Source organism: Pelodiscus sinensis, chromosome 6 (assembly GCF_049634645.1).
Source record: "Pelodiscus sinensis isolate JC-2024 chromosome 6, ASM4963464v1, whole genome shotgun sequence".
Classification (NCBI taxonomy): Eukaryota; Metazoa; Chordata; order Testudines; family Trionychidae; genus Pelodiscus; species Pelodiscus sinensis.
Genome location: NC_134716.1, coordinates 5,137,622 through 5,160,508, shown reverse-complemented (window position 1 = coordinate 5,160,508; position 22,887 = coordinate 5,137,622). Strand labels below are relative to the sequence as shown.

General features: G+C 51.8%; 1 protein-coding gene across 3 annotated transcripts in view; it reads left to right on the top strand.

Moving 5' to 3' along the window:
• Nucleotides 1-22,887, top strand: part of ABCA1 (ATP binding cassette subfamily A member 1) — a 122,953-nt gene that overhangs the window by 67,923 nt on the left and 32,143 nt on the right. For all 3 annotated transcript variants that reach the window (XR_012904577.1, XM_075931352.1, XM_075931353.1), the window contains exons 8-20: nucleotides 5,352-5,438; nucleotides 10,514-10,754; nucleotides 11,319-11,458; nucleotides 12,008-12,124; nucleotides 13,375-13,563; nucleotides 14,167-14,372; nucleotides 14,463-14,639; nucleotides 15,303-15,525; nucleotides 16,284-16,505; nucleotides 18,612-18,816; nucleotides 19,712-19,825; nucleotides 20,699-20,870; nucleotides 21,518-21,649. Coding sequence is in view for 2 of the 3 variants with exons in the window: in XM_075931352.1 (XP_075787467.1) it covers nucleotides 5,352-5,438; nucleotides 10,514-10,754; nucleotides 11,319-11,458; nucleotides 12,008-12,124; nucleotides 13,375-13,563; nucleotides 14,167-14,372; nucleotides 14,463-14,639; nucleotides 15,303-15,525; nucleotides 16,284-16,505; nucleotides 18,612-18,816; nucleotides 19,712-19,825; nucleotides 20,699-20,870; nucleotides 21,518-21,649 (2,225 nt within the window). In the remaining variant the exon portion in view is untranslated. The remainder of the gene's footprint in view (nucleotides 1-5,351; nucleotides 5,439-10,513; nucleotides 10,755-11,318; nucleotides 11,459-12,007; nucleotides 12,125-13,374; nucleotides 13,564-14,166; nucleotides 14,373-14,462; nucleotides 14,640-15,302; nucleotides 15,526-16,283; nucleotides 16,506-18,611; nucleotides 18,817-19,711; nucleotides 19,826-20,698; nucleotides 20,871-21,517; nucleotides 21,650-22,887) is intronic.

Sequence of the window (22,887 nt, the reverse complement as noted above, 5' to 3'; positions counted from 1 at the left end):
TCTAGGCAGGGGGCCACGGGCTCTGTGGGCTGCCCATGCCCTTTCGGGTGAGAGCAGCTTGAGCCTCATGCCCCCTGCCCCAGGGAGCCAGGCCTGCTGGGTGTTTGTGGGGCACAGTCTGGTGCCTGGGGCAGGCAGCCTGCCTTTGTGCTGCCCACCAGGAGCCACCCAGGTAAGTCTGAGCCCCAACCTCCTGCCTCACCCTGCGCCCACACCCCCACCTGGAGCCACCTCCTGCACCCCAAACCCTTCGTCCCTGTCCCCACCCCAAAGCCAGAAGCCCCAATGCTCAGCCCAGAGCCTGCACCACAATGCCTAGCCTAGAGACTGTATCCCTTCCTGCACCCTACCCCCACCCTGGCCTGAGCCCCTCCCTCACCTAGAGCCCTCTCTTGCATCCCAAACTTCTCATCCCTGGGTCCATCCCAACCCCCACCTCAAGCCTAGAGCTGCCTCCAGCTCCCCTAGCCCCTCAGTCCCAGTCCCACTCCAGAGTAGGGTTGTTAAATTGCAGGTAATCAGCTAATCAAATAGTCGGAATTTCCATCGGCTACTCGATTAGTCGATAAGGGGGGAAACTGCAGCTGCAGTAGGGTTGGCTCCTGGCCCGGGGAGCTGACCCCGCTGGGATCTGCCTTTTCAATGTAGTAAGAGCCGCCTGGCTCTTAACACGTTTAAAAAGCAGACGCTCAGCAGCGGGGACCAGGAGTGAGCCGGGAGAGCCGATTCCCGGAACAGAAATGTCTCTGAACCTCCGCTCCATACATGTGGCGATGGCGGCGTCTCCTCACATCCCTGAGGATGAATTAAATATGCTCCAGGTTATGTACACACTTAGGCAAACTGGTGTCGACAGGAATGCGGACTGGACTCCGGGAGGGGTCGGCACAGAGCCCCAAATTTGGGCAGGCCCGCCAAAGGCCCTCATTGCATGGCCGTCCATTGCCCAAGGAAAGCAACACCCCTGGGCATGATGCTGTAGAAATCATGTAAGCCCTTCCTGTTTTAGGGGTGTTTCGGGGTAATGACAGAGACCCGCCATGCGCAGCCATTGTTCACTCTGTATGCGAGTCATGCCCGGGATGGACAGAGAGTTTGCAGCGCCTTAGGAGAGAGACCCTCACAGTAACAAGGAGCTATGCCAGTCAGGGACTGCAGGCAGCCATAGCAGGGAAGGGGGAATCTAGAGTCCTTGCCCTCAATTAATCCTCTGAGATGGATGCTGGATGGATTCCCCCAGCCACTTACATGTGGGACCAACCTTCCACTTCACGGAATGAAAAGCGATCCCTGTGAGGGGGTTTCCCCACGAGACAGTAGCCACACAAGTTAAAATGGGGCCTTTCCCTTGTCTGGAAGAATTTCCTCTGTTTAGATCTTTCCCAGCTGAATATTCAGCACAGAGAGGCGGCTGGCACGTGCGTTATGTTTAGGGGTTTAGCTCTGTGGCGCTCAGCAGCCCCAGGGAATAGCTCCGGGTTGGGCTGCGAGCTGTAGCCATGTCGTCACTCGCATGTGGTACGAGGCCACGTGGGAGCCGGGAGGCCCACAAAAAGCAATTGTCTTTGTCTCTCCTAATGATGTGGGTGGGTGGCATTTTGTCATTGCTCTTTCCCAAACTGACTCCTGACTCACACGGACATTCCAGCCGTTTGAACGCAGTGAGGGAAGCTGCCCATGAAAAGTTTTTCTTCGATATAAAGACAAGCGTCGTTTGAACCCGTGGCTGGCTGTGTCCTTTTTAGTGCGTTGAAACTTAGCCACAGGAGAGCCCCCTTCCTGTAAACAATAGCACAGGGCTTCTGTTGTTAGGACATAATAATGGACATTCCAAATGCCATCATTTGTCTACCAGTTCCTTTCTGAAATCGTGTTTATGACCAATTGTGTTTCCCACTGCAAAGTAAATATGACTCACAAGCCACATTTACTTTGGAGAAGCAACCACTCATGTATCACATGCGGGGCGAGGCCACATGGACGCAACTGTTGAACAAACGCAGACCTTATTTTAATGCATGCTGTGCAGAAATTATGTGCTAAAAATCTCGTGATTCAGAATGCGAGCTGCCCGTTCACGTCCATTGTGGGGGAAATGTGAAAAGCACACGCCTGGATCCTGTCTCCCGTACTCAGGGCTTACATCCCAGCAAAGTTAGCTCAAGTTATAACTCCAGCGTCGCCTCTAATTCGCATCCTGTCTGATAACCCAGGCCTGTCGTTGAAATGCAGTGGTGCTATTCAGTCTTGGAGACTGGCCTGAGATGGGGTAAAGGCCAAAGTTCAGCTGAGCAACTCATCAGCTGCTAACACCACTACTCTGCAGAGCAGCTGGCTCTACTCAAGGACTGCCCGCCTCTGATGCTGTCCTGCCATCTTCCCCCTTTCCCGGAAGGAGAGAGACGTTCTCCCTCAATTCACCGAGAGGCTATGTCTAGACTACATTTATATTTTCAAAAGAGGATATGCAAATTCTGTGGGAATTTGCATATCTTCTTCCGATTTCACTTTCAAAAGCGGGTCTTTCGAAAGTGAAAGTAGTCTGGACGTGGGGTTTTTTCGGACAAACCTTTTTCGAAAAACGTTTAAAAGGAGGTATATGCGAGTTTTTTTCGAAAAAGGGTTTTTTTGTTTTTTGAAAAAAACTGTGTCCAGACTACTTTCACTTTCAAAAGACCCACTTTTGAAAGTGAGATCTGAAGAAGATATGCAAATTCCCAGGGAATTTGCATATCCTCTTTTGGAAAAAAAAGCCAACCCATAGTTTAGACGTGCCCAGCGAGAACTCCCAGAGCAGCTACAGCACATAAAGCTCTGGGATATGGCCGCAGAAGGCTCGGCGCCACACCCGTGGGGTGCTGCACGCGTGTGAACACACCAGCTGGAATACTGTTTAGTAGCTATTGACTAGCCACACCAGTTAAACTCTTCATGGGCCAGCAACCCCTCAGGGCCCAGTATGCCAGAAACACCAGCAGCCTTGTGGCACTGGGGGCACTAGCCCCGGAAGCAGTTAACGATGTAACCGACAGAATTTTTATTGGTTACTCGGTTAACGTTTTTATTCATTTTTTCTGTTCCTCATAGACTCATAGACTTTAAGGTCAGAAGGGACCATTATGATCATCTAGTCTGACCCCCTGCACAGTACAGGCCACAAAATCTCACCCACCCCTCCTAGAATAATCCTCTCACCTATATCTCAGATATTGAAGCCTTCAAATACTTTGAAGACCCCAAGATGCAGAGAATCCTCCAGCTGTGATCTATACCCCATGTTCCTGGTGTGAGATGGGCTAACTCAAGAGGTTAACTGGAATGCAGGTCACTCAAGCTCTGTCTGCCTTCAGCTAACTCCCAGTGATGTCTGTAAAAGGCTTGCCTGTGTAAGGACGGCAGGCTAATGGGGTGTGAATCTCTGCCCAACTATACGGGTGTGAATACGGAGCAACTCCATTGACACCAACAGAATTCCTAGGCTGTTCCCATGCTTCCTCCATCTCGCCTGTGTAGAGCCCTTCAGAGCGAGAGGCTGTCCTGTGTCTAGCACGGAGAGGCCTGATCTGTTCTGTAATGAAGTTACGCTGGGTTGTGTCTGTCTCCACATGTGATGCTCCGGAGGGGCGTGTATGTACATCGTATGCCGGTCGGTAGGGCCAGGCATCCGGGCACACTGTTAGAATGTTAGCACACTTGGAGAGTTTATGGTTCGTGGCCCGTGTGTGAAAAGCATTCCATAAATCTGTGGCAAATTGGAATTGCTTTTCTTCCTTCACTCGGTGTGTGCGTGCATTTGTGGTTTTTCTTTTTTAAGTTATCTACACTAGAGTGAATTAAGAATGTAAAGGGTTAACTAATTAACCAGTTACCTGGTAAGCATCACCCCTGTAACCAGCTAAGCTGCAGCTCTAGCCTGGGATGCTATGCAGGAGGCCCGACTGGGCTGGATTAGCATCCCCCGCCTGCAGCGTGATGGGGTAAGACCCTGACCGGCTGGAGGAGCCCTTACCCTATCTGGACCCCGGTTAAATGATTAAAATGATATTGTTTAACTGGGTGTCATTTTGAAGGGGTATTTACATCCCTAGTGTGACTGTGCTCTGCCTGTTTACATCAGCTAAATCTCTAGCCAGCTGTTCTATCACCCCCTCGTGATTTAAATAGGCCAAGTGAATTTTTACCCGACAGTTCCTCCCCCGGGGGAGGATAGGCATAAGAAATTTTAGCCCAAAGTTTTTTTTTTTTCTCAGAAATGCCTAAGAACAGGGGCTTGTGAGGGAAGAGCAGTTCTTACGATTGTGTCTCAGTGCCGTAACATCTTAACGTGCTGCAAATGTGCAACTTCAGAAAACAGTCTTCGGGCCAAAAGGGAGAGAGTGTCCAAGTTGTTGGAAACGTATGTGAAATGTCTTGCATTTGAGATGCAATGTTTTCTGGCAAATCATTCCTTGCTGTATCCAGAAATAAAACAAACACCAAGCCCCCATGTTATTCCGGGGCTAGCGGGAAAGAGAGAACGCGACAGGCGCTGGGCTACGATGGGTTCTGAATGCAGCGAGGATTGGTTGTGAACATAAAGCAAGGCTTCCTGAAAGTGATCGCCATCCACTCTTTGGCATTTGGAACTTCTGGGGTTTTTTGCATTCACACTGCAGCAGGCTTTGGGTCATTGATTACTTTATGGAAATGGGTTGCCTTACAATAAAATAGACCCGCTTGGTTTAATATTAAAACCCCAAGGTCTCACTCCGGCTACTCAAGCTGGAGCACAGAGGGGAAGGGGTGGCGCTGCACCCACGTAGGCGTCAGGCAGTCGGGAACCCGGATCGCCCTCTCAGTGGAAGGTGGGCGTGCAGGCGGAAGGCTGGCGTTTTTACTTACGTGCTTTGTGTATGGCCCTAAGTCCTGTGGTACCTGAGCCCCTCACAGGGCGCTGTCCTCACTCCTGCCCTGTGAGGAAGTGGGAAGTATTATCCACCACTGATGGAAGAAGAGCCAGAGGGCGTCTGTGGCTGAGCTGGGAACTGTCTCAGTTCTCCTGATTCACAGCCCAGTGCCCTTTCCCCTCTGCCCTCCTCCCTATCAGCGTTCCCTGTAAGCTGAGCACTTGGGCGGCCACTCAGGAGTGATTCAAATGCTGGCCAGCTGATTAACAGAGTGTCCACTGCCAGCAGGCTGTATGTCTACTGGTGGTGCACACCCACACATGCCTGGGTGCACACAACAACATTTATTCCACACACGAATTAAAAAAAAATAGAGGGAACATTGCTCCCTACTCCTGTGTATCCTGGAATCTGGTGGGTTTTTTTGTGGGGATCCCAAGTTTCTATTTTTCTTTTCTGTTACAGAAAGGAATCACCTCCAATTCCTCCCTACACGACCTGTCAGGAGCCATGGAGACCTTAGTGGAGAGCCTGGGGAAGCTCATGAAAGAGGTAAGTGGCTCCCTTCTGCCATCAGGAGGAAGAATTTCTCTCTGCCCTCACCTTTTCTAGTCTGAAATTGACTTTCCTAAAGCGCAAAGCTGCTCTGTAATGGCACCTTCCTTCCAGCTTTTTTCCCTTCCATAAAGATAAGCCCTACTGTGGGGCACCTTTTGTGCCCACAACTCCCAGAGAAGTCATGGGAGTCCTTGGAGCCAGGCAGCTAAAGATTTGGGCTTCGGCTGTTCCTGGAGGAGGAACTCTGAATATCTTCTGTGATACGCCCTGTGCGCTTGCGGCGCACTGGGCAGGACCCATGGGCGCGAGTCCGTGTAATGATCTTTGCTCTCAGATATGAGCCGCTCTGGGGGTGATGCCAGTTGGTTTCAGCAGCTGGCCTGAGAGTGATGCCAGGGGGAGAGTTGGGAGATACTGTAATTGACTAGCTCTGGACTCTCCAACAGTTACGTATTTGTGGCTTGTCTCGACTATATTTGTACAACATCTAGCGCAACGGGGCCCTGATCCCGGCTTGGGGCCCCTCCAGACTGTGTCAGAACGCAAATAAAAAATAATCATTTGCAAGGGGAAATGACCATTTTTACAGCAGCAAATACTTTGTTGTAGGTGAAATGGTTTTAAAAAAAAAGGTGCTTAGAACTGGACCACGCCCCAGATCTGCTACTTTCAGAGCTAGCTCCTTGGAGCAGGGACCGTCTTTGCTCTGTGAGAGAGGCCCTGATCCATGACTGTGGCTCGGTGGTAGCTCCAGTATGATTGCTATTTAGACTATCTGACTCCGGCTCCAATTGTACGGACTCTGGGGGGCTGTGATTAGGCTAAGGGGTTGTTTTCTCTCTTGGAGAAGCCGTGGTTTAATCTCAACTAAACAATGCCACCCGCTCTCTCCCATTATTCTTCTCTCTGCACGGCAGGGAAAGAGAGCCCTGCGGCCATGACCGAGAGTAACCTCTTTGCTCAGGACAAAGCTGGGTTCACCTCAGGTTACTGAACGCTCTACTTCCATAGAGAGGAGGGTGTTAGAAGCTGGCTTCACACCCGCCCACTCTTCCTGGGACATGTTCCCTGCTGAATCCTAGGACTTGCAGGGCTTCCCATTTAGGATGAAATTAACGGGATGATTCCAAGATCGGCGTCGGGTTGAAATCAAGGCAAAGCTGTAGCTGTTAGCAGAAGGGGCTGTCCTAAGCGCTTGCTTTGGGGTCTGGTTACAGCTGTTTCCTGTGACAGACCTCAGGCCTCTCTCTCTTTTTTTTTGTCTGTGGTAAAAATAATTGCAACCATGTGATGTTCTCTTTGCTGATGTGGCTGAAAGCTGCCTGAGTAACGTGCCTTTTGCTTGGCAGCTGTCCTGAGTAGGCGGCTCTCTCTTTTCCCTTCTTCGAAGTGCAAACAAAAGTGCCTTTTTCTCTGCAGCGTTCGCCTCCCAGACTGCTTGACCGAGAGTTACGTTGCATTGTCTGGGGTGCCCACTGCTGCGTGACAAATGGGGATGGACGATTCATTCCCTTGTCCAGCCAGCAGTGGAGCGAGAGGAAAAGACTCTTACTTGCACCCGCAGCCACTTGTCTTTCTAGGAAAGGGACTGAACTAGATCTCTGGCTCTGAACAGAGGAGTAAAGTCTGGATCCCCGTTCTTGGGCGAGTTTCCAGCTCAGCCTGAGGCTGCAGTGGAGAACAAGCCCCATACCCTGAAAAGTAGCCTCGGTGTTTATAAATTGACTTAATTCTCCACGTGGCTGCTGTTATTTTAAAGGTCTTAAGTGCCCTGAAAACTGAACAAATCTGCTCGCACAAGGGTTTTGGGTTTTCTTTTTTTTAGTGGGAGGGTCTGCTAGATTGATTTATCATTGACCTATTATTTGTTTGTATTATGGTAGCATCTAAGGTATGTCTACACTGCAATTACACAGCCCCGGTGGCCCATGTCCGCTGACTTGCACTTGCAGGCAGTGGATTTGCCTCATGCTGTAGGGCTGTAAAGCTGCTGTAGCTGTTTGGAGCCCAGGCTGTGGGTCCCTTTCAGCTGGCCTGAAGCCAGGCTCCAGCCTAAGCCTAGATGTCCGTGCCACAGATTTTATAGCCCTGCAGCCCAAGCCTGTGTCCTCTGACGTGGGCCTGCCTCAGATTCTGTGTTGCAGTGTTCAGTTATACCCCCTAGGCCCCTTCTGAGACCAGGGGTTTTACATACGTGTAGTAAGAGAGAGTTCTTGTCACAGAAAGCTTGCAGTCTAAACAGACAAGGGGTTGGAGGGGAAACTGAGGTACGGAGAAGTGACTTGCCCAAGGTCACACACCAGACCAGTGGCAGAGCTGGGAACTGACCCATGAGTCTTAGTCCATTGCCCTAGCCCATGTTGCTTCTCAGTGTTTCCTCTAGGAAGCCTGTTTTCAGCCTTGTAAAGCCACTTCCATCCGGCTGGGACTTGCCATTTGAGTTTTTAATCCAGCTCTTAAACACATGCTCATTTCTCCACTTCAGTGGATTGTCGTTCCTTTTGCACGGATGCAGACTCGCTGCCTGCCTTGTCTCTGTCAGGGCAAAGGGCGCAAAGCCCCATGCACAGCGCGGTAAACGGAGAATGCACTGCAAAGAGCCACGCTCCCTGGTTGGCAGTGCTTTCAGTAGAACTTTGTAAACTAGATGCTGCTCTCAGATATGGGATATGCATTGCTGCTTTCTGGAGATTAGCACCATCCCTTAATGCTATTGCAACGGAGCAGTCAGCTAGCCACGTACATCTGAAACCTCCGTGATAGGTGACACACGGCAGCTGGCTTCTTACCTGGTATGGCTTCTGGCATCTCTGTGCTTAACGGAGGCCTATTGGTTACTCTGCTCCTGCAGTGGCATATTGGGACCAGGGCTTGGTGGTCCTGGCAGCATGTTTTCTGTAGGACCCCAGGCCAAAAAGGAGGAAGTAGATTGCCTCACGGTGTTTTGTCAGAAAAAAGAGACATTCAGACTTTGTCTACATTGCTGATTGAATGACACAACTTTTGTTGTTCTCAGTTCTCCCCCATCCCAGCCAGAAGGACGAGTTTTGCTGCGCAAGTGCAGTGTAAACTGCTTGTTCTTGGCAGGAGTGCTCTCCTGTCGGCAGTGCAAACCCCACTTATAGGGGATGGAAATGTTTTATCAGCAAAAGTACCAACAGAGTTTACGCTGCCCGATCAGCTTTGTGTAGAAGCTTCAGAGGGGTAGCCGAGTTGGTCTGTAACAGGAACAACTTAAAAAACAACAAATAGTCTAGTAGCACCTTAAAGACTAACAAAGCATGTAGATGGTATCATGAGCTTTTGTGGGCACAGCCCACTTCTTCAGGTGACTGGAGTGTTGGAAGTCCAGATCCAAGGATAAATAAGGGGGGGGGGGGGAAGCAAAAGGAAAAAAATGGAAGGGGAGGAAGAAAAAAAGACAGTGAGTAGATAAGCTTCAGAGGGATAGCCGAGTGAGTCTGTAGAGCAGACAAACCCGTAGAAAGAAAATACAGGCCATCCTCACTATAAGTCCAAAATATGTTCCAAAAAACTTGGACTTATAGCGAAACAACTTAAATCGGGGAATTTTTTCCCCGCGGCTGACTTCCATTTGCACAAATTGGGAGGAGGGGCTTGTGCATGACTTAAGTGTGGGGAACGGGAGGACTTATAACGCATTGTTTCCCGCAAGTCTCAACAATGTTAGTGCGGAACGGATGTGCTCCAGGGCGACTTATAGCGGGGACACCCTATACACTCCCAGAGGAAAATATAATGAGCTGTAAGAGTGGAGTAAATCGAATTGCCGGCATTACTGCTCAGCTGAATCTAGTTTGTCTGCTTCATTCATCTAATCTCTTTCTTTACCAATCAGTGGTATAAAATGAGTCCTCCCAGACTGCACGATCAATGTGCCTATGCCCCAAGGTCAGCAAAAGTGAGTAGTGATTTTCTGGGTGTCCAAACTTGAGGCAAAGCAGTCTGATTGGGTGCCCAGAACTTTCACAAAATCAGGCCCTTCTCGAAGGTTAAGTCTAGGCTTGGCTTTGCTGCTAGAACTATGTGTTTCCACCCGTGGGTGAAAATGTCAAATCAGCACTTGAGGAGAGGGGGCAGGGAAGAGGGGCGCAAGATGGCCATTGCGTTAAAAGGCCAGTCACTGCACAGAAAGGCCTTGATTACTTTGTTCAGCCCTCCCGCCCCATTTGAATACTTGTCTGACTCGGACTCTGGAGCTCGTGGGTTCAGACTGCAAATACTGATTGACGTGACCGTGTCAGGACCAGGCTAGCATGCTGCCTCGCAATGCAGAACATGAGGGCAGCTGTCTGTTGACAGGTCGGGAGGAATTTGGGTGGCAATTATGCCTTCTGGTTATTGTAGACAAAAGGTGGGTGAGGTAATAGCTTTTATTGGACTGACTTCTGTGGGTGAAAGAGATGAGCCTTTGAGCTACACAGAACTCTTTCAGAGCACTTATGTGTAGCTCCAAAAGCGTCTCTCTCTGACCATCAGGCGTAGGGCCAATAAAATATATTATCTCACCCACCTCCTGGGACCAACTCGGCTATCACCACATCTCTAGCTACTGTGTAATTTAGCTGCTTGCTGATGGATTTCAGAAAACCCTTCTACACTAGCAGAGAACGGGGCCCTGTATCGCTGCATCTGATTAGTCTGACTCTGTTGTTTCCCCACATCTCCTTATGGCTCATTCTCTCCCTCCTCCCCCCCTTGTGCAGCCAGAACAAGGGCTCGTGCTGAAATGTGAATGGTGTTGCAGCCAGAAGGAGCCAAGAGGCCAGGGGCTAAGGACTGTGTGTAGGGTCAGTGAAAAATGCAGAATAAAGGAGATGGTGCAACAAAAGTCAGTGTCCCTACTTGGCCGCGTACATGGGGCATTTCCTGAGTGCAAGTCCCCCTCCCCCAATAGTGCCCTTGTGCATTTCAAAGGTCTGTTTCACATAGATGGTTCATTCCGTTAGATCAGGTGATTCTGGAGGCAAATGCTCCGCAATCAAAATATCTGTTCGGTGCAAGTGAAACACACAAGCCCTTTGTGTCCCTCCCCTTGTGCATTGCAGCTGGCCAGCATGAAAAGCTGGAGCGACATGCGGCAGGAGGTGATGTTTCTGACCAATGTGAATGCCACAAGCTCCTCTACCCAGATCTACCAAGCGGTATCGCGCATTGTGTGTGGCCATCCGGAAGGAGGAGGGCTGAAAATCAAATCTCTCAACTGGTATGAGGACAACAACTACAAAGCCCTGTTCGGAGGCAACAGCACCGAGGAGGATGCAGCTAATTTCTATGACAATTCTACAAGTAAGTAACCGGCCCGTTCACGTTACACGTGCGAGGGTTCTTAGAGGCTTCCGCTTCCTCTTCACCGGCACGTGGGTGCACATGGGGAGCTGAGCCCTGCTGCAAAGCTGACCCCCATTTTAGGGCTACTGAGCCTTGGAAAATGTGGCCTTCGATGTGCTGTTTTGATTGAACCGGGCTTTGTAATTAGCAAGCAGTCCTTGGGCATGGATGCCTGGTTTTCACTGTGGACACGGGGTGATTCCTGCCGCAGTGATGTGGGTTGGGTTCCTGGTCAAGTTGTGCAGCTCGGGGTTTGTAGCTGAGGCCCAGAGGTTTCCGTTTTTTAAAATGCAACATGTGGGAGCAGTGTCAGACCAAGCCATAGTTGCACAGCGGGCGCGCGGCTCCCCTTACCACTTCAATCAGCGCCCCCCATAGGTTGGCACCCCGGGCAGCTGCCCGGCTAGCTCCCCCCTTAATCCAGCCTTGTGTGGGTGACACCTTGGCCTGGGAGTAAGCGCCTGGGAGCTGGTGGATACTTGCGCCTCTAACATGGCTCGTGCGCGTTCTCTCCCTGGTCAGCACCCTACTGCAACGAGCTGCTGAAGAACTTGGAATCCAGCCCGCTCTCCCGGATTATCTGGAGGGCGCTGAAGCCTTTGCTTATTGGGAAGATCCTGTACACGCCTGACACGCCAGTCACGAGGAAGGTCATGAGCGAGGTAGGCTGTGGGATCCTGTCCCCCCGGGCAAGCAGCACAGGAGAGATGGGGCCAGGCCCGTCCATGCAAATCGCAGTGTTGTTTACGGAGACGGTTTAATGTGGCCCTACTGCTGGTTCAATCCGCTCACACGGCAACCCTCAAGTACAAAGGTGATTGTCCTGGAGTGCAGAGCTGGTACAGAGGCTCTTATGCTGCCGATGTTCTCTGGCAGCCTGGGAAGCAGTGGTCCTTGGGCTTTCTTGGATGGCCCTACTGCGGAAAGTGGGATTGGGGGGTGGGCAGGCTTTTGGAACGCTCCTCCCCGTGCACACCCATGAGAGAGCCAGCCAGAGAACGTGGCCTGCAAAGGCGTTAATGGTCCGGACACACCAGTGTACCAGCTTGTTCTATTTTCCCTTCAAACGCACGATTCCTTTCTGTGCAGTAGCTGTAGTGCTGCTGTTCCCACTCGGGCAGTGCAATTTGTAGCGCACTGCCCACCTGGCCTATGGCTGCTCCGCCCTGCGGTGCTGAGGTTTGGGAATAACCCTTCCCCTTTGCCGGCAGGTGAACAGGACTTTCCAGGAGCTGGGTGTGTTCCGGGATCTAGGAGGGATGTGGCAGGAGATCAGCCCGAAGATTTGGACGTTCATGGAAAGCAGTGCAGAGATGGACCTGATCCGGGTCAGTATGCTGTCACGCTGAGGGCATGTCTAACAGCCCTCGTCCTTGTGTTTTATTATCTGTCCTGCATGTTTGGGATAGTCCCTTCCCTTTAGTATTATTAACCCCTCTGCCTGTGAGAGAACTTGGAAATAAAGGGACAGTAGGAGCGTAAAAACTCACAGCAGATTGTTCAGCTAGTAATTTTTCCTTGTGTAGCCTCTTTGCTTCCGGAGCAACAGTGTACTATAACTGTAGCCGGCTGAAGGAGACTATAACGTACAGTAAATACACCTAGGGTCGGCCTGCTTACACTTAGCACCTTGGGAACCGAATTCCCAGCTACGTTCAATCCTCCCCTCCCCTTGTCTCTGCTCAAATCAACGAAATGTTTGGAAGGTGTCGGCAGCTCTTAGCAGCCACCGATTATCTGGAAAAAAATTTCTTTCTTTCTCTGCGCTTCTCTGCTTTCCAGTGACTGCTTTTTCGTTTGGTTGGCTTGTTTTTTTGGCAGCTTTTCTCGCTTTCCAGAGACCTGAGCAAGGCTGCCACCCGCTGGAGAACTGTTGTTCTCAAATGTGCCTGTGAGTCTGGGACAGTATTTTACTGTGTCCTTACGCAGGCTGTGTGGGGTTCTCTGCTGCCCTCCACCTGCAGTAGAGAGAACAGGCCTGTAGGGCAGTGTTTCTTAAACTTTTTAAGACCGAAGAACACCAAAGAATGTTTTTTTTTAGGAGGTTTTGTTTTTTTTAGGTTTTGTTGAGCAGAAAAAAAAAAAGGCGGCCATTTTGAAATCTGTTGTTTTCCGTGGCACATCTCCGACTGCCTCGTGGCACGCCGATGTTCCCCGGAACACAGTTTAAGAAACACTGCTGTAGGGAGTGAGAGAGATTAGGAGATTCCTGTTTGGATTACAGTTTAGCCTGGGTGTAGCCTTCAGTCTTCTAACACGTTGCCACACAAGGCCCCTCGGCCAGGCCACGTGTGATACCCCCCATTCTGCGACAACCCTGAATGTTCTCTTCCCCTGGGAGTTTTCATCCCGTCGCACTGCAGTCAGGGCGATGCTGCACTCGGGGAATGCGGCTCCTCCGGTGGAAGTCCCAGACTCTGGCAGAATCGGTAACAGGACATGCAGCGGGGAAGTCGTGCTCAGCAAACTCTCCCCTCTTGGTCCTTGTCCAGTGTTGGGCTCCCAGGTGCAAGGGGAAAGGGTAGAATCTCTGCCTGGCTGGGGGGAACCCCTAACGGCCGTTATTTCCCTCTTGCAGTCGTTGCTGAAGAGCAAAGACCTCTGGGACGCTCACTTGAGCGGCTCCAACTGGACGGTTCAAGATGTGTCCCTGTTCCTGGCAAAGTCCCCGGAGGACGTTCAATCCGTGAACGGCTCCGCGTACACCTGGAAGGATGCCTTCAATGAGACCGACCAAGCTGTGCTAACCATCTCCCGCTTCATGGAGGTGAGCCTACGCGCAGGTCCGATAACGGCCGCGCTGCCCCGGACAGCAGAGCGCTTTTGCAGATGTACATCCAGCAGAACACGGCCAAGCCGTGCTCTGGGCCACGGGGCTCAGAGAGTCCTATTGCAAAAGGCTCATGCTTATGGGGGGGTTGCAGTGTTGTGCTTCGCACCATTAGTGCTCCTAGGAGATTTGGGTCAAGAAAGACATAAAACCCTGCAGCCACAGTTTAAAAAATCAGGGGTCTGAAAAGAGTCCTCCTTAGCCTGCTTGTGGAGGTACCAATGTACTGGCAGAACAGCCTAACTTCAGACCTCCAGCTTTGAAAAAACTCTGCTCTTGCGTGTTCCCAGTGACAGTCCTGCCCCACCCCTAAGGGCAGCTGCCAGTGGCTGGTCTCACTGGTCCCAGGTATTATTCAGCGACTGCAGCAGAAGCTGCAGCGGCTCTTTTGAGTCCCTTGCGTGCCACCTCTGCAGAGGAATGGCCGGGTGTTGTAGCTCCGAGGTGCAGGCGGCTGCGAGGGTGTGAGATCACTGTCGCAGCCATGGAATCCACGTGCCCCGTGGACACCGACATGCTTACGACGCTCTCTCCACTTAGTGTGTCAACCTGGACAAGCTGGAGCCCGTGGCCACAGAGGTGCGGCTCATCAACAGGTCCATGGAGCTGCTGGACGAGAGGAAGTTCTGGGCCGGCATCGTCTTCCCTGACATCGGCCCGAGCAGCGCGGGGCTGCCGCCTCACATCAGGTACAAGCTGCGGATGGACATCGACAACGTGGAAAGGACAAACAAGATTAAGGACGGGTGAGTGCTGCCCGGCCGCCTTCTGCGGGGAGGGGTGGGGAGACGCTGAGCGGATATCTGACAGGGGGGGTCTTGGTTCCCCTGGCTCAGGTACTGGGACCCGGGGCCTCGTGCCGACCCCTTTGAAGACATGCGGTACGTCTGGGGCGGCTTCGCGTACCTACAGGACGTGGTGGAGCAGGCGATCATCAGGGCGCTGACGGGCGCGGAGAAGAAGACCGGCGTCTACGTGCAGCAGATGCCCTACCCCTGCTACGTGGACGATATGTAAGTTCTGCGGCAGGGTGACCCGGCTGCAGGGTCTGTGTCGGATCCTGAGTGACTGGGCACCGGTGGCTTTGACAGGGGCAGGCTGGGACCAGCTGATTTGGTCCAGTGGGGCCTGGGCATTCCCGCACTGGGGCATGGGCAAGCTCCAGAGGGTGGGATTGGGTGGATCGCTCTGTGCAGGGGCCCGAAGGGAACGGTGCATGGAGGCCCTGCCCCAGGAGAGCTGTGCAGAGGATGGTGCCTCCCAGCTGTTAGTGGGTGGGGGAGGTGCATCCTCTGGGCAGTGCTGCGTGACTCCTTCTCAGTGCCTGGCCAGGCCTCCAGCAATGGAGGGGCCAGAGAGTCCCCGCTCCCTCTGCACTAGCCAGGCTTGCTGAGTTGTAGCCGGGCCTGGAAGTGGCTGGGGACTGGTCTGGAAGGGTCATAAAGCACAGCCCTGCTGCTCGCTCCCCCAGGGAGCTCCGCCAGGTTACAGCAGGCAAAGCCATGGCCCGGGGTGCCTGCTTTGCTCTGCACAATGGGGCCCTGGCCCTGACGGGAACCATGAGGAGCAACGATCCTCCTCCTCCTCAGCGCCTGCAGGGCACCCTGCAGGCCCAGGGGACTCTCTGTCAAGCAAAGGACCACAGCAGTGTCCCCCCACCCGGTTCTTGCCACCAGATTCCTGCGGGTCATGAGCCGCTCCATGCCCCTCTTCATGACTCTGGCGTGGATCTACTCGGTGGCGGTGATCATCAAGGGCATCGTGTACGAGAAGGAAGCCCGGCTGAAGGAGACCATGCGCATCATGGGCCTGGACAACGGCATCCTCTGGTTCAGCTGGTTCATCAGCAGCCTCATCCCCCTCCTCATGAGCGCTGGGCTTCTGGTGCTGATCCTGAAGGTGAGGCGGGCGCGGTGGCTCTCTCTCCCCGCCCAGCAGCTTTGATTTCCTGGGGGGCAGCGTAAGGCTGACGATCAGCCTGGTGACCAGCTCTGGGGTTAATTCATAGTCTAGGAACTTGGATCAGGCCAGTGACTCACTAGGAAGGGCCTCTGGGTTCCAAAACGAGGCTGACGTGATGTAAAACACCCCTTCCCAGACGACTGTAGCTCTTTCTGGAGTCTGATTTGTCTTGGACTCCCCGCACGTTTCGTCTCACCTCACAACAGCTCGCTTACCAAATGGGACCAAAACCCACAGCACGCTGTGACTGAGAAAGGGCCTGCTTTCTCGTTCGTACCATATAATTACACAGTAAATCAACTGGAATATAACGATTGTACGTACACTTCAGTGGGGAGTGTAGAGAGCCAGTCAGTGCATGAAATTTTTAGTGTTTGCTGACTCTGCTAGTGCTTTTTATGTAGCTTGTAAAACTAGGCAAATAGCTAGATGAGTTGATGTACCCCCAGGAACCCCTGGTTGAAACCACCGATTTAAAATAACGGGTGCTTTAGCTAATTGCTGCAGTGTTCCTCAGTGTGCTGAGAGCCATGCCCAGGGCAAAATGCCCCTCCTGCGGTGTCACAGTCCCCAGGGCCCGCTGGGGCTAGCGCCACTCAAGGGTAGTTATGGAACTACATTCTGCAAGCGGGCCCTGCTGAGGGCCTCTGAGCACGCCCTGTGCGACTTGTGACACGCGCCTCCTCCTTGCCCAGGTGGGGAACCTGCTGCCCTACAGCGACCCCAGCGTGGTGTTTGTCTTCCTCTCCGTCTTCGCCGTGGTGACCATCTCGCAGTGCTTCCTCATCAGCACCATGTTCTCCAGGGCCAACCTGGCGACAGCCTGTGGGGGCATCATTTACTTCACCCTCTACCTGCCCTACGTGCTGTGCGTCGCCTGGCAGGACTACGTGGGCTTCTCGCTCAAAATGTTCGCGGTGAGTGGCGCGGGGCCAGCTGCAGAGGAGGAGGAGTGCTGAATATTGTGCCGGGGCCAGCGACGCGCTCGGGGGCTCTTGGGCTGGGTGGGGCTGCAGTATGCAAGAGCCCTTTGGTTTCCACTCGGCTAAGGGCCACCCGAGCTGGCACAGATGGAGAACTTTCTGGGTTTGATAGTGATCCAGGAGCTGGGGGTGGGAAGGGACTTTTGAGCATGCTCTTTACGGTCTGCTGCTGCCAGGTCTGATCCTGCCCCACTGCTGCTCATGTGAGATTGCTCATTTGCCACCAGATCAGGCCCTTCAGTTGCCCTCCCCTAGACGCCCGTCCACCTGAGAGCCTCCCTTTAGAGATTCTCCACCACATTGTGGTGGGGGGGGGGGGCTGCTCTCAACACCCCCTCCCTTCCCCCCTTCTCTGGTTTAGTCGTCTGGGCAGCAAGAGAGGGAGGAACCAAACCAAACCCCCAGTCTTCAGCAGATCAGCCTGAAGAACTGCCATTGAGGCACTGTCTCACCACGGAATAGCACCACGTTCTTCAGTAGTGGCCCAGATCTAGTCTCAGGGCCAGGAGCACTGGCTGGAATTCCACAGGTTGTGTTTAGGAGGTGATCAGTCTAAGTAATCTTGATGGTCGCTTCTGGCATCAAAATCTGGGACTCTCTGGACACTTCCATGACCACAGTACAGAGAGGGATGAGTGACCATCATGGAGATATGGAGGTTTTTGAGAACCTCTCAGGCTAGTACAAGGAGCAAAAAAGTGTCACCATGGTTAAACCAGAAAGTAAAAGAAATGGTTAAAGGCAAAAGGGCATCCTCTAAGAATTGGAAGTCAAATCCTACTAAGTCCTAATAATGTAGGAACACTAGCACATTAAGTGTGAAAATATAATTAAGCAGGCCAAAGGAGAATCTGAAAAGCAATTAGCAAAAGACTCAGAAACTAATAGCAAAAAAAAAAAAAAAAAGTTTAAGTATATCAGAAGCAGGAAGCCTGCCAAACAACCAGTCACTGGACAGTCAAGGAACATGTGGCCTTGTGGAGAAACTAAATAAATTATTGCAACAGGTCTTCAATGTGGAACTTATTAAGGAGAATCCCACATCTGAGCAATTCTTTTTAGGTGACAAAAATCTGAAGAATTGTCCCAGATTGAGGCGCTGTTAGAGAGGTTTTGGAACAAACTGATATATTAAACAGTTACAGGTTGATAAGCCTAACTTCAGTACCAGGCAAATTGGTTGAAACTATAGTATAGAACAGAATTATCAGCCAGGTAGCTGAACACGATTTGTGAGGGAAGAGTCAATATGGTTTTTGTAAAGGGAAATCATGTCTCACCAATCAATTAGAATTCTTTAATGGGTCAACAAATACGTGGACAAGGGTGATCCTGTAGCAATAGCGTACTTGGACTTTCAGAAAGCCCTGAGAAGGTACCTCACCAAAACCTCTTAAGCAAAGTAAGCTGTCAAAGGGTAAGAGGGATGGTCCTTTCATGGACCAGTAATTGGTTAGAAGACAAGAAAACAAAAGGTAGATATAAACGGTCAGTGTTCAGAACGAAGAACGGTAATAGGGGGTTCCCCAGGGATCTGTACTGGTTTCAGTGCTGTTCAACATATTTATAAATGATCTGGAATAAGGGGTAAAATGTGCAGAGGCAAAGTTTGCAGAAGACAGGTAAGTCCAAAGCTCACTGCAAGGAGTTACAAAGGGATCTCACTAAACTGGGTAACTGGGCAACCAAATGGCTGACGAAATCGAATGTCGATACACACCTACACCCACTTGTTCTACCGCATTGTTCTCTCTACCACCGCTCCTTGTTTCAGTCTCTTCTCAGTGCAGCACAGACCCGGGCATGTTTGAGTAGGAGTCAAGCCTTCAAACTCAGGAAGGCTGTGGAAGGACAACATTAGGCAACCGGAGCTTGCTGGCTCCACCTGGAATTTTGCCCATGACCTCAGTAGGGCCAGGATTCCAGCCTTTGACTTCTGAGTCAGGACGTTAGCATGAGGGCTGAGCTAACGTTTATTTCTAAAGGTGAAGAGATGAGTTGGTGAACGGTCTCACGAGCGTGAACCTCTTGCCCCCTTAGAGCCTGCTGTCCCCGGTCGCCTTTGGGTTTGGCTGCGAGTACTTTGCCTTGTTTGAGGAGCAGGGGATCGGCGTGCAGTGGGACAACCTCTTCGAAAGCCCCCTGGAAGAAGATGGCTTTAACCTGACCACGTCGGCCATCATGATGCTGTTCGATACCTTCCTCTACGGGGTGATGACCTGGTACTTTGAGTCTGTCTTCCCAGGTGAGCCGTTGCTCTCGCCTGGAGACATGGTGTTCTGCTCCTGCTGCAGCCTGTCTTTTCCTGCCCCTTTGTCCGGAGTGTTTCATGTTCCAGGCAGAGCTGATAATACAGCGGCATCTGTTTTGGAAGGGCCCCACCTCACTACCATTGTCGTCATGTCAAAGCCGCCAAGGTGACTCTGGACAGTGTCCAAGTGGCCCCATATTAGGGATGTAAAATCCCATTTAATTGGTTAACCAGTTAACCATTAAACCAATTAAAAGAGGCGTGGGGGGTGGGCCATGCCAGCCCCACTGGGATGAAGCAAGCCTCCTTTCTCCCTGCTGCCTGCCGAGAAAGGGCTGGAATAGCCTCGCCACCATAGGCAGGAGCTGCCTGCAGGGCACCCAGGCTCCCCATGGACACAGGCTGCTCCGGACGCTGGAGCAACGGGTCCCACAGCAGGCAGGGAGTCGCTCCTGCCCCCAAACGTTAATGGTTCACCAGGACCGGTGAGCATCACTTCCCTTTATACAGGGAACGGGGGCTCAGCTCAGCCAAGGCAGGCGCCTCCTATGAGATTCTCGGCCTCTTCAGTCCCGAGGCGCTGAGGACGCTTGTACCTGGCACAGCATGGGCAGCGCCTCCAGAGAGGTTAGCTGGTAGACTACAGTGCGATTCGGGAAGATTGGCTGTAACGTTGCCAATTCCCCACCTGGCTAAAATCTCTCTCTCTTAGTCCATCACCAGGTTTTGTTCTAGAAGGGGGGTTTTCACCGTCTCGCACGCGTGCTGCTGCTCTCCGGGGCCTGACAGCAGGAGATGCAACCCTTGAGTACCTGCCCGGCCCCTTTAAATGGAGAGACGTTAGGGCGGATTTTGCTGGGCTCACACAGCTGTTTTCCTCTCTGTTTAGGCCAGTATGGAATTCCCAGGCCCTGGTACTTCCCCTTCACGAAGTCCTATTGGTGCGGGGAGGAGTCTGAGGAGAGGAGGCACACTCGCCCGGAGCACAAAGGGCCCTCGGAGAGTAAGTGTCTGCGCTGCGTGGGGCCAGAAGGCAGGTGCTTGGGATTAAATGAATGAAGGTGGGGACTTGCTCTGAGTAGGGGCAGGGCGAAAGGACATTGGGAAATTAAAGCTGCTTCTGTCCTAGTCACTCTTCGTTTGGTGGATAATGAACAGAATGGGAGTGTGATTGTGCCATAAAAACACCCACATGCAAAAGGAAGTTTGTCTTCACTCAGTGCACAGTCAACCTGTGGAACTCCTTGCCAGAAGATGCGGTGAAGGCCAGGACTTTAACAGGGTTCAAAAAAGAGCTAGATCGATTCATGGAGGTTAGGTCCATGTTAGCCAGGATAGGTAGGAATGGAGGTCTAGCCTCTCTGGAGGTGGGTGACGGGAGAGATCACGTGAGCATTACCTTTTCTGTTCCCTCCCTCTGGGGCACCTGGTGCTGGCCACTGTCGGCAGACTGGGTACTAGGCTGGATGGACCTTTGGTCTGACCCGGTATGGCCATTCTTATGTTTACACATATCACTGGAAATCTTGCCCAATCAAGACAGGCAGGGTTGGACTCTCCTCTGGCATCGAGGCATGAACCGGTGAGCTGTCTCTCACAGGACTGGGTCCTCTCCTCTCTGGCCTGGCTGGAGTCAGTGGATCCCTTTCCCCGGCTATATCTGGCATTGGGTCAGGCCCTTTCATCTGGCCTCCAAAGAATTAAGTACTGCCACGCTTATGTCAACCTCCATGCAGGGATTCCACCCTGGGAAGGAATATTAAAAAGCTCCCTAGAGGTTCCAAGTCACTGTGGGTCCTCATCGGCCATGGAAAGACGGGTATTAATATCGGTGCCTGTTCTACGCTGCCTTGCTGATTGCTTTGTCTTCTCGCAGACTGCATGGAGGAGGAACCCTCGCACCTTAGCCTGGGGGTCTCCATTCAGAACCTGGTGAAGATTTATCGTGATGGCAAGAAGGTGGCTGTGGACGGGCTGACACTGAATTTCTATGAGGGGCAGATCACCTCCTTTCTGGGACACAATGGAGCTGGGAAGACCACCACTATGTAAGGGCAATATTTTTAAGAGTGGGGAAGGAGCTCTGAGGAGAGGTTCTGAGCCCTTGTGGTTTTGCTGAGCATGACAACCTAATACAGGTGTGCGGCTGGCTGCATAGATTAAAACTGCAAGGACAGAGACTCGGCCGGTGTAAATCTGTGTGCCTCTGCTGCTTCGGGAGAGTGATGCGGATTCACACCTGCTGAGACTCTGGCCCATGGAATACCCTGATATCGGGGAATGGAACCGTTTGTTGCCAGTGAATGGTCGCAGTGCCAGATCAAAGCTATGGCTGACTCGGTACAGTGTCAGCAGCCCTTTTGGGTAGCTCCCTTTGTGATCCTACTTTATCAGAAGAAGGACATGAGTTCTGAAAGCATTACAAGCTTTTAGGGAGACAGGGGAGGATACTTTTCTCCCACAGGACCAACATTTTGTGGTTCAGTCCAGCTCCCTTTAAAACCAAAAGCTCTTGTGTGAGAGATTTTTCTGATTTCCTTAAAGGAGTGATCCCATGATACGGGACTTCCCCAAGACCCTCTCCTAGCCGTTACCCTATCATTCCCTGGCACATGTGGAACCAGCCTCCTCTTGGGTTTGGATCGTGCTGTGACATTTCGGAGAGTACTTACCCTGTGCTGCATTTGTCCTTCAGGTCCATCTTAACGGGCTTATTTCCTCCGACCTCGGGCACGGCCTTCATCCTGGGCAGAGATATCCGCTCCGAGCTCAGCACCATCCGGCAGAACTTGGGCGTCTGTCCCCAGCACAATGTCCTCTTTGACATGTGAGTAGCAGCCGGGAAACGCAGAGACGGGGTCTGGAACACACAGCAGAAAGGTGTGGGGGTTTATTTAAAATTGATCGCGGGTTCCCTGTCTAGTTTTCTGACATTGACACCTTCTAGGGCACTGGGCCCACTGCTGGTCTCTCACAGACTTGTGTGAGTCAGAGCCACTCTGTGAGGCAGTGGCTAGTGACTATGTGTCTGGAAGTAGAGGTAAGTGTCCACAGTCAACCTGTGGAACTCCTTGCCAGAGGATGTTGTGGAGACCAGGACTTTAACAGGGTTCCAAAAAAGAACTAGATACATTCATGGAGATTAGGTCTATCAATACTTATTAGCTAGGATGGGTAGGAATGATGTCCCTAGTCTCTGTCAGAGGCTGGAAATGGATGCAGGAGAGGGGTCACTTGATGAGTCCCTCTGGGGCATCTGGTATTGGCCACTGTCAGAAGACTAGATACTGGACTAGATGGACCTTTGGTCTGACCCAGTATGGCCGTTCTTAGGTTCATATCATTCACAAGAGGCGTAAAGGCTGCTGTTTGAAGGCAGTGGAGCAATGAAATAGCTCCAATATATGGTGAATGGGTATGAACCAAGAATCAGGATGCTCACATGTACCATGTTTGGCAAGCTCCTCGGTGCTTTAAATCAGCATAGCTCAGTTGAGTGGACTGGTTACAACTGCGGATCTGGAACATAATATTCAATGGAAGATGAGGGTTGTTGGTGTTGCATGGGAAACACTGCACCCCTTGGGATCAAACCCGGGAACATGCCTTACCCTGGGGGTTACTTCCACCCCGCAGGTGCTGTTTGTGCATGTGGCCAGGGATAGTTCAGAGATGGAGGTATTCAGAACCCATAGCAGGGCAGAAGTAGGTTCTGTTTTATTCTTAGCTGGATCGGTGTTCTTTCTGCAATTCCTTGCACGTCTATTGAGACCACTGGCCCAGTTTCCTTTTTAGAAACTGTTTCTTCCATCATTGAAAAGAAAAGGCCAAAATTGTCCAAAGCGACTGATGATTTTGGTGTCTCTGTGTTTGGGAGTCCAAGCAGTTAATCCAGCACTTTCCCTCTGACTGTCAGGTTCCTGTTAAGGGGTCCCAGGTTGAGTCCCCAAAATCATTTGTCGCTTCCAAAAATCCTAGCCTGGTGCAATATATTCCTGTCTCTATAAGCATGGTTTCTGTAATGAGTTCAATTGAAGGTAGCGCCCTTCTGGTTCTGCTCCCTAC